Here is a 10,632-nt window from a genome sequence, read left to right on the forward strand (position 1 = left end):
GCTTTTCACCATTGCCAAGGTCAAACAGACATCAAAATACTTGCTTTGCTCGAGACAGGTAGCCCAAGCTCACCTGCAGTTTACCTGCACCAGTGCAGGGAGGGTGGAGATGGGTTGGGACTTAAGTCAGGGAATAATGCTGTAGTTGGTCCTTGCAGCGATAGTAAACCTGTATGCTCCAATCCCCCATCTCTCCATACTTTCTTTGGAAAAGAGGTTACAATATTACTCCAGCATTTTACACCCACGCTTGTGAAATGCTAGTGGATAAATGCATTTCTACAGTCACATTTGCCAGGAAATTTAACACTTAAAAGCACTGAAACAGTCATGAACAGACTGATTTTTAAAGCATTCTGTGTCTGACATGAGCTCTTCTTTGACATTAAGCCTTGATCAGGTGAATCCTGAAAACCCTGCTCTGTATACTTAAGGAATTGCATTAATCATTACAAAAAAGCCATCTCTGGAAGGAAAATCTGCTCCTGGATTTTACAGCTCAAACGTAAAGATGGAGGAAGAAGCCAAAGAGCCAGAGAAATAAAGGGAACCCAAAGCTGGTTGCTTACTGTACCTTTCACTTAAAAGTGGCCAATTTTCCGTAACAAATTCCCAGGCTATACGGTGCCCAATATCCTTAGTCACCACATAGAAGATGATGATTGAAGTACAATTGGAAGAAAATAATGTATCACTGAGTCCATATTGCAAGTATCTGTTAGAAAAGAAGGCAATAATTGTACCTATCACTTGCTGTTTAACAGTGGTAATCTGGAGATATCATCCAGTTAGGGAAAATTCCTGTCTCAACAAATACCAGAATGTGGAAGGTTACACCAAAGTTGGTGTCACTCTGAGCTGTGTATTCAGCTTGGTTTTTGTCCTTACGTTGGTGAAATCCCCTGTTCTTGCACACTGTCTCTCCACTTCTCAGTAAAATGAGGGTGTAGCACGTCAGGTGGATATATGTGCTTTTCTTATCTGTGTTGCAGAAAGACAACCACTCCTACCAGGCAACCCTATGGAAGGGCAAACTGCTTCTGTTTCCGGAGACTCACTTTGCTGTGACACACATGGAGCCTAGAGAGTGAGCCAGCAGTGAGACACTCTGTTATGCAGATGGCACCTGTTTATAGGGTCCCCTATAACAAGACCCAGTAACAAGGGGTCTTGGATGTTTTCATGGGGGCCAAGGCATGATTTCAGAAGTATTTAAGGAACTACCTGCCAATGATGTCAGTGGCAGTGAGTGCCTGAATATCTTGAAAAAGTAAGTAACTATTCTCTTTGTTGCCTCAATATATCACCTTGCACGCTCCTACTTTCAAGGAGGACTATTAAAGACTTATCTTCTCATAGGATCTTGCAGGCAGCTGCTTTATGGGTAGAGTAGATGAGCTGGGTTTCTCCCATTTGCATGCCACCACCATGCTTAACAGAATGGACAAAATATACTGAGGGCCAGGAAAAGCCCAGCTTAACATTCCTCACACCAAAAGACTTTCAGGGTGGCATTTAGAAAAATGGATTGGCTTATCAGCTACTAAGGCACAGGGAGGACGGAGGTCACCACAACTCCCTGAGCTTGTCAGGGACCAGTGCTGTGCCAATGACAAAGTCAATAAAGGACCATAGGTTAGGTGGAAAATCAGTATAGCTGACTGGACATCTCTTCGCAACCCATCTTGCCTTCTTCTCAGGCATACTTGTTCTGTCTTCTCAAATGACTGCCATCACAAGAGCAGGTGGCTGGCAGGAGAAACATCTCTGCTACTTTCAGAGCTTTAGACCCATTGAGTTTATGCCAATTCTTGGATGATCAGTCTTTAGGCCATCACTGGCAAATTTCTGTCTGACGAATCTGTTAGGTAATGTGGACATGACAGATTAGAGAATTCAGCTTCAACATCTTTTTACTGATAAAGTGAAAAGATTTTATATGGATGCCAGTGAAAGATAATACAGTATTCCAAAGTGTGTTCAGGAAGTGTTTGGACAACACTCTTAGATATATGGCTTAACTTTTAGGTTGCCCCACATGGAGTCAAGAGTTAGACTTGATGATTTTTGTGGATCCCTTCCAACTCAGGATATTCTATGACTCTATGATTCTATGAAGCTGGAAATTTAAAAAAATTACTTTTCAGTGTGAGTCTGCACTTCAAATGGTGAACAGCTTGCTAGTAAGTCTATTTTCATTTTTGCCCTTAACCTGGGTGATTTTGCTTCCACACAGAGGCTAAACAGACTATGACACTTTAGTTTGGAAACAAAATAAGCAGGGGAGAAGGAGTATGGGAAAATTATATAAAATCATAAATGCTAGGGAAAAATGTCAAAGCAAATTATGATAATTAGTGTTTCTTACAGTGCAGAGAGTAAGGGCAGCCAATGGGTTCCAAGTTAAAAAACAATATAAAATAGGTTTGAAACAAACCAAAAGGACGCATGTTTTCACACAACATGCAATTATATTATGGGATGTGTTCCCATAGTCTGCTATAAAGCCTGAAGGTTTAATTTTAGTTCAAAAAGGTCTCTAGATATATTGACAGAAGACAGGTCCAGTGTTAGACATGACACACTAGTTACCAGCTTGGGAAATCCCTTTCTCAGTGATTACCAACATCTGGGATGCTATACCAGCAGAAGGATCATTTGTGTTTGCCCTGTTTATCATACTTTTTCCATAAGAAAACTCTTAAGACTCTTCCAGTGGTCTACAAGACACATGCTTTTGGGGCAGGCAAACCTCCATCAGGTTTGTACAGTACAGTATTTGTGTTCTTATGATTTACTTCTATATACACAAAGATATACTTCCATCAAGGTCACCTGTAAAGTAACCATGACTCTTTGGCACAGCTCATGGCAGAGAGCAAGATGTCTTTATCCTCCTTTGTGGAGTCGGTATGGTTATACATTTCCCATGCAAAATTCCATTCTTTATCACTTCCCACTGCAACACCATAGCAACAGACCGTTCTTCTAATTAAAAAGGGAATTCTGCAAAGCAAAATATGATTAAAAGGTACTGCATTGTTGTAAAATCAAAACCAGCAGTTAACACATAACTGAAAAAAAATGTTTATTTACAGTTAAAAGATGCACAAGAAAGGAAATATAAAATAGCAATCTAAATAAAGCTAGGAAATTTGGTGCTTTATTAATGATTTAAACAATTAAAAAGCATGCAGTTTAAAGGCAAACCAAAAATGTTTTTTAGAACAGTTGGACCAAGCTATTTTGTGTACATACAGTGTCAATGCCACTCTTCCACATCACAGCCCAGGACATGGATCACACCATTAAAGAACGTACTGCTGCATATAAGCAACATCCCAGACAAGCCTTTTCAAAGTTTCTTCAGTGAATGCATCCAGTAGGAAGAGCCATGTGCAGCACAAATGGAAACAGAAGGGACATTTCTTCATGCAACAAGCAGCCTCCTATTACTCCCACCCCAGGGGAGAGTCCTCAACATGGCGATGAAATTTTGTAACAGAAACTAAATGCTAACATTATCAGTGTAATACTCCACTTCATGTGCAAAGCCTGAACAGAACATTTCTCCTGTGGCAATGATGTGTCCCTGACATTAAGACATTTTCAACACTTTCCAGTGATAGCAATGTATTCTACTATGCAGGCTATCTGAAAACAGTTTAAATTAATGGGGTTTTGGACTAATTCTCTGTAGGAGAATGGGTCCCATTGCTACAAATGAAACATTTAACTTCCCAATGGCATACTGTTAATCTGCTTAGCGTTACATAAGTCCAAGATTGTAAGTAGAGTTGTAAAAACTATCTTCCATTAGATCAGGAGATAGACTTGGAAAAACAGACAAGTTTCTGGTCACAAAAGCCGTTCTTCAGGCCCAAAACCGGAAGCAGCAAATTCAAATTTAAATATAATTTGAGAAAAATTTCTCTGAGTTTCAGTAGACCATCCTAGAGAAAATGGGGATGATACCAGCAGAAAGAGAGACAGTATTAGTCAGAAGGAAGGCTATAGGACAGCAATCTTCAAAGCAAAAGGTAGAGACAAGTAAGTTATAAACTCTGGTAACTAAGAAGCACTAGTGGGAATGAGGGAGAGCGTTGGGTGTTTTGCATGGCAGAGATCACTTGCTGAGAAGTGAAAATGCAAGATGCAGGGATTTTTATAGTCCTGTTGTGGGTGGGAGATTTCACTGGCATAATAACAGAAAGTGTGCGCATGTTTTATATTTATTGCAAAAAATAGTTTGGATTCATTTTCCTGGATATGTGATGGAACGTAAGGGATTTGCCACCAAGAATGATGCTTACTGAGACTGAGTGGTTATGTCAAGGTAAAGAATAGTCCTGCGAGGAATCCTTTTATGACAGATCTAATTTGAGTTACAGGGTCTAGTAATTTGATTAATAATAATTTCGTAACGTTGCAGAAAGAGGCCATGGTAGGGTGATAACAGGGTAAAGCTGCTTTGGCTAAAATACAGCTATTTATTTTGCTACTGCAGCTGTTCCAATAGTTTCAAGAAAATGTTGGTTACTGCATGTAAAGTTGTCGTGGGTAAAGAGTAAATAGACAAGCTCTGTGTATCATTTGGCTGCAGCTCTGATGTTCAGCATTCAAGGCAGGCTGTATGGGCAGCCTACTATGGGACAATGGTCTACTGGCTGGTAACATCTATGGTGTTGCTTAAGTGGTTTATGTTGTATAGTTCACAGAGGAAGTCCACTGTGGTCCAGAGGGACTTCGGAGCTTGAGGTTATATTAGATGAGGGGCGGGGCCTATTAATCTTGATATTTTTTCTGTGAGTGGTTGTGTGGTTTGATATTACTGGCTTGCCAGGATTCTCTCATTTCTGGATCTTGGGGAGGACACAAAAAGCTGCTGCAAAGAAGGGTGGATTATTTTATGTCATTTTTCTAGAGCCTATGCAGAAGTGACATAGTGATTTCTTAACTTTTGAGGGCAACAGCAGTATATGGATACCTTTAGTAAATAACGAAAATGTACAGCAACATTGTCCCTCCCTCTAGACTCATTTCCTTCTTTCAAAAGAAGACAAGCCAGCAACAGCACCACAGAGAATGCATTAATTTAGCTAGCTCCACTTCACTCCTAGAAGCAAAAAAGAGTAAAACTGAGAAACTGGCTGGAAATCACAGCTCTTGGCTTGTTATCTCCACAGAACAGATAAAAATGCACCGTATCAAGTCCAGTTAAGTTCTGCTGGGAACTGTTTGGAAATGTTCAGCTGAAAGTTGACCACCTTATCTGAAAGTGAAAACCATTACTCCCTTCCACAGATGTGAGAATCCTACTGGGTTCCACCGGTGGCAGAACAGCTATAGTGTGCTGTTATGAATTTTACTCGCAGAATGGAGAACTTAAGAACATCTAAAGGGATCTGTCTGTGAAATATGAGTCAAAAGTTAATTGTGCCTTTTTCCTTTTTCCATCCAGCATATGAAAAGCCTCCTCTTTAACGGAACAGGAACTGTGATCTGTCATTTGAAATGTAAGAAGTGTCCTACCTCCTGTTTTTTCTTCCTTAAAGCATGATCACTTTTTTCACTTAATAAAATTCACAGTTGCATTTTCTTCCACACTTATAGCCATGTAAAGTGTGAGACTGTAAAGTCCCTTTGAACTTATCTCAATGCCAGGAAGAACAGTGAAATTAATCTTCTCCATCTAATTCAAAACCAGATCAGCTAATGTATTTCACAGACTTTTCTGCTCTTCAACTCAGATAAGGTATGTAGTATTCCACCGGGAAAAAAAAATATTTCAAATATTGTTAATAGAGGAAGATAAGTGACTATTTTGAAAACAGCCTGAGAATTCAGCATAGCATTGTTGCTTTTAGTGTGAGATAGTAAGAATATTCTCTCTGGAACATAACAGAATGTATTTAGGCTATTTAAACTTTGCAGTTTAACTGCAAAGCACAATTTGGTTTTTATGAGGATGATCACTATGAAGGTATTTAAAAAGCCACAAACATAAAAGTACAAGTTCAGCTTACTTAGCCAACCTCATACATCAACAGAGATACAAGTAACAACAAAATATTTATTATAACTACAATAAATAAAAATAATAATAATAAACTTTAAATATTCACTCACCAGTGCCAATACTATCTGACTATTGCATAGAAAAAAATCAAAAGAAAGAGGGAGGAAAAGAGAACAAGAATTTCAATACATGGTAAATTTTCTTTAACAACGCAATACTCGAATACAGAAAGCCTGATCCTGGTAGAGCCCAGACTCCCATCCTCACAGACCAGAAACCTGACCACTAGGCTCCAGTATCAGCATAAGAACTGACAGCTGTTCCCAGCACCTCTTTATGTAAATACAGAACATGCAAGGCAATTTGATGGGCTCACCATGGGCAGATGCCTGTATCATACAAACATCATTTCACTCAGTATTGCTAAGAGAAGTTTAGAAACTGAGTTGGTATACATGATAACCCTAAGGCTGTACTGCAGCAAAGGGACTGGACAATATGGGATATTAGCCCTAATCTGAGGTTCACCTGTTATGTGGCTAAACAGATTTTGGTCTCCATGGCAAAAATCTGCATCCTCCAGCCTGTAAAGTCTATGTAAAAAGCAGTAATTATTAAATCATTGTAAAGCTGGGATTTGGGAAAGAGGAGAGAGCTGGGTGGGCACAGTTAGGCTTAAATTCTGTCATTCTGTCAAGAAAGAAGAGCAGTGTACAGGAGCATTTCTCATTCTGCCTCCCCCATGTAAAAGCCCTTTAACTTTCCACCTCAATTACACATGCACACCTCTAACAGCACATTATCGTTCTTACTTGTACTCAGGGTTGTCCATCCACTTAGCATAGAGTTCAGATGACAGGTTCAAACAGTCTTGGAGGCCCAGCCAGCACGCTGTTGCAAAAAGTTTTTCCAAATACACTCTTGAAGGGAAGCCAAAATAGCGAGAATAAAAGACATGTATTCCACATTTGGAGTACTTGAACTGTGCTCAACCAGCACAGTTTCAGCACATGATGCCATTAACCCAGGAGAACCTCTACTAGAAACAGTGAGGTTTAATAAAAATAAAAAATTAAACTACCAATAATAGGTTCCTGACGTAAATATTCATGGACATTAGTGAGGCTACCAATGTACTGTAATTTTTCTTAGTTTTTTGTTTATTTTATACTACTTTTGGTATTTTTAAGAGATTAGTTGCATCTAGTCCAAATCATTCTGACATTCAAGACTGTGGCTTCAGTAGCCTTGCAAAATGAACTGTTTTAAAGTTCTAGTGATTGATCCATAAATCACATCTGAAGTTCATTGCTGTCAGTTTTTCCCCAATTAGCAGCAGCCTGTTGAGCCTGTTCTCCCATAAACAAAAGCTACCACTCAGATCATTAAACTATCATCTTTTATGCTCACTAAATAGACTGAAAATATCCCAAACTATCCTGATACTGCAGTTTCATTGGAGGTGTCATCATAAATAATAAACACTTATAGGACAGTAAAAATAACAATTCAGTTACATTCAAACTAAAGCAGAATACTTACTGAGCAAAATAGTCATCTTCCAAAGCATCAACATTTTGACGAATAAAACCTGCATAATAATGGTATATTGGCAACATTCTCTTTAAAAGGTATTTCTTTTAAAAGAAGGGAAAGAAAAATTAATTTTGATGCAAGTTTTTATTTCACTGTATTTTTCTTTACTTACTCAGATATATCCTAAAAATTTACTACTATTCATTTCTTGACAACACAGCACATGAAAATAAAGCATGTAATTGGGTCTAAGATTCAATACACCTGTACATCCATTCAAACCGGAAAGTTACCATTCCACATCACTAGGACCTTTGAACTCATTATGAAAGAAAACAAATGCTCATTCTCAGTGAAGAAGACAGAAAAATAAGTTCTTCTCACATATTTTAAACATAACTTTACTTTTAGAACTTAAGAGAACTACTACTGTGGGATTGCACTTTAAACAAAAGTGAAATCTTCTTCAAATAGAAGTCAAGGAAATATATGAGACAATATTATCTCAGGTAGCTAAAATATGGGAGAGAATCTTCTCATTTAGTATCCAGACCAAATTCCTTCTTTCTCTCCATGCAGATGAAATGGAAGGCAGTACAAACCACAGAGCACATACATTGTATATCCCCTTTATAAATAGCAGTGTTATTCTCATTACTTACTACTATTTACTACTGACTGATAGCTGTATTTTCTGGATCCTCAGTTTTACAAAAAACCAGGATCAAGCATAATATGAAGAATGTGAATAGATTTCTGCTTTACAGTAAGAATTGCTCACGATTCAATGATGTTTATCATTGACTAATATATACAAATAAGTACCTCCTCCTATTTAAAAAAAAAGTTGACAAAATCATGCAAAGGGAATGACAAGAACTATGACCCATCGTAGTCATCATTACATTCATTTTAGTTTGATTTATTTAAATGGTCTAGTATCTTTGCTAACTAACAAAAAAGGTGATACCTTTAAAAGCGGATATACTTCATAGTTCTTCAGAGTACTTTCCAAATTCTCGGGTACTAGGTTTAACAATACCACATTCCATATGAAGAGTTCATCTTCTCTGGCAAGGTACTTTGTTAGTTCAAGCGCTGTTTCAATCTGAATGTATCCAAACCTATTTGAAGATAAAAAATCTCATACTTGAGCATACCTATTTGCATTAATTACCTACCACGAATTTCTGTTTATTTATGAAACTGACAATAAAACATCAGGATACTGCATGGAGAGTGACCTAGAAAAGATGTTGGAAAAATAAAATAAATATAAAACAATGGTGCCTTTAAGAGCTGAACTCTCAAAACATTTATTACAGAGCACAGTTCCACTATCAAAGTAATACGACAATCATGGCAGTAAGCATGGCAGTATGCAGACTGTATTCTGCTTGTGTCTGCAGGATACAGTATAGGCACATTTACAGCATGCATCAGTCTCACTAGAACAAAATGAAGGAAAAGAGCGCTGTTTTGAGTTATAACACATTTGTATTTTTATTGCTAAACAACATATTTTCACTACAGGTTCTTTTGTGGAATATACATTATTGTAAAAATTAAACAATTTAATTCACATGCACACTATTCTTGGAATTAACAACTTCAGCATGGCATTTCTGTGCCTCAGTGTGTAATTAGCAAGGAATTCATTCTTTCCCAATAAAATTCCAATTCAAGCCCCTCTCCTCCAGAACGGAAGCATCTCTAGTGTACTTACATAGGAGCACAGTTGTATACTTCCCAGTTACTTCCCTTATTACATACTAGGTTTGAGCTCTCTTATGAGAAAGGACGTTTGTATGAGAGGAGGAATGGGAATTTTTACTTCCTCCTCCCAGAGCTACCTCCACAGGCTCTGAGGGGGGGCAGTATGCTCTGGCCACCTCCTCCCTGAGCTCCCACATCATAGGTGTCTGATGCTTTTGGGATCTCTGGTACGTTTGAGGCACAGACATATTTATTGCTTCTTCAGCTCCCTACAGTACTGCTGACCTCTCTAGCACCACAGACATGAACAACTGAGTCATCCATCAGCAAGGGAAATGAAAGAGGTATTAAGGGTGATGCAGGACAGCACAGCTCAGATAGCCCAGAATAAATTAAGGAAAATTCAGCATGTTCATTCAGAATCTTTTTTCTGTTACAACAAATACAGGTTAGCCCCTAAGAAACTCATGACAGTGCCATTACTTAAATATTTCCTAAGAGTTGGAACAAAAGTTAAAAGACATTTTGAAAGAAATCACTGAGCACTGACAGAAGAATGGATTAAATACTTAACTCCCCATTTTGTCAAAACAGCTGTTGTTCTTATGACGCACATATGGGCAGGAATGAACGAAGCAGAAGTAGCAATGTTGAATGCAATCATGTAGTTTAATCATTTTCTATGACATACTCAAAACATACTTACTGTGTCAATGCAAAAACATCGTCTATCAGCTGGAACCTGCTGACAGCGGGAATAGCCTGCAGAAAGCATTCATGTGCCGTTAATAGATCTAAACATGTCATTAAGAGTTTAAAAAAGCTTTACTATGTTTCAGAAGGATAAGACAAGTCCATAACACTTTTTCTAAGCCAAAATCTACTACAAAACATCATAAAACGGATCCTGCATTTTAAGCTGAAATTATGTATGTGCTTTTAGGGATGTTTATCTAAATATATAAATACACAGCTACATAATATATTTATATTTAAAAATATGCAGCTACAGTACATTAAGCGCAGAATTTCAAGACTCCTCTTACTTGCATACTGCAATGAAAATGAAAATATGGAAACAATACATTTCCTAAAAATATCTTAGTTATATAATTTTGGTACATTTTTTCCTTTTCAGGATTTAGTTCAGAATACGTACTCAGATTAGTCCACAGCAGAGTGTCTGGCACTATCATGAATTAAATGACTGAGGCAGTGCCATGGGTGAACACTGTTTACAGCTCCTGCTCTCGCAAGGACTGCTGGTCTCTCCTCGTCTCCCCCCTGCTTCCATGCCCCTTCAGCTCTGCCACTGCTCAAGCGAACCTTCCCACTGACCGGTGCCAAAAAACGGCCCCAAG

The 10,632-nt window shown here is 38.2% G+C and overlaps 1 protein-coding gene across 4 annotated transcripts in view; it reads right to left on the bottom strand.

Moving 5' to 3' along the window:
• The window catches only part of LOC103925716 (aminopeptidase Q), a 60,809-nt gene that overhangs the window by 2,468 nt on the left and 47,709 nt on the right, over positions 1 to 10,632 (bottom strand). For all 4 annotated transcript variants that reach the window (XM_009334464.1, XM_009334463.1, XM_009334462.1 and 1 more), the window contains 6 exons: positions 9,978 to 10,033; positions 8,526 to 8,679; positions 7,562 to 7,656; positions 6,832 to 6,939; positions 2,836 to 3,006; positions 575 to 715 (listed from right to left, as the gene is read on the bottom strand). In XM_009334464.1, coding sequence (XP_009332739.1) covers positions 575 to 715; positions 2,836 to 3,006; positions 6,832 to 6,939; positions 7,562 to 7,656; positions 8,526 to 8,679; positions 9,978 to 10,033 — 725 coding nt within the window. The remainder of the gene's footprint in view (positions 1 to 574; positions 716 to 2,835; positions 3,007 to 6,831; positions 6,940 to 7,561; positions 7,657 to 8,525; positions 8,680 to 9,977; positions 10,034 to 10,632) is intronic.

The sequence above is a fragment of the Pygoscelis adeliae genome, unplaced genomic scaffold (assembly GCF_000699105.1).
Source record: "Pygoscelis adeliae isolate BGI_AS28 unplaced genomic scaffold, ASM69910v1 Scaffold252, whole genome shotgun sequence".
Taxonomy (NCBI): Eukaryota; Metazoa; Chordata; class Aves; order Sphenisciformes; family Spheniscidae; genus Pygoscelis; species Pygoscelis adeliae.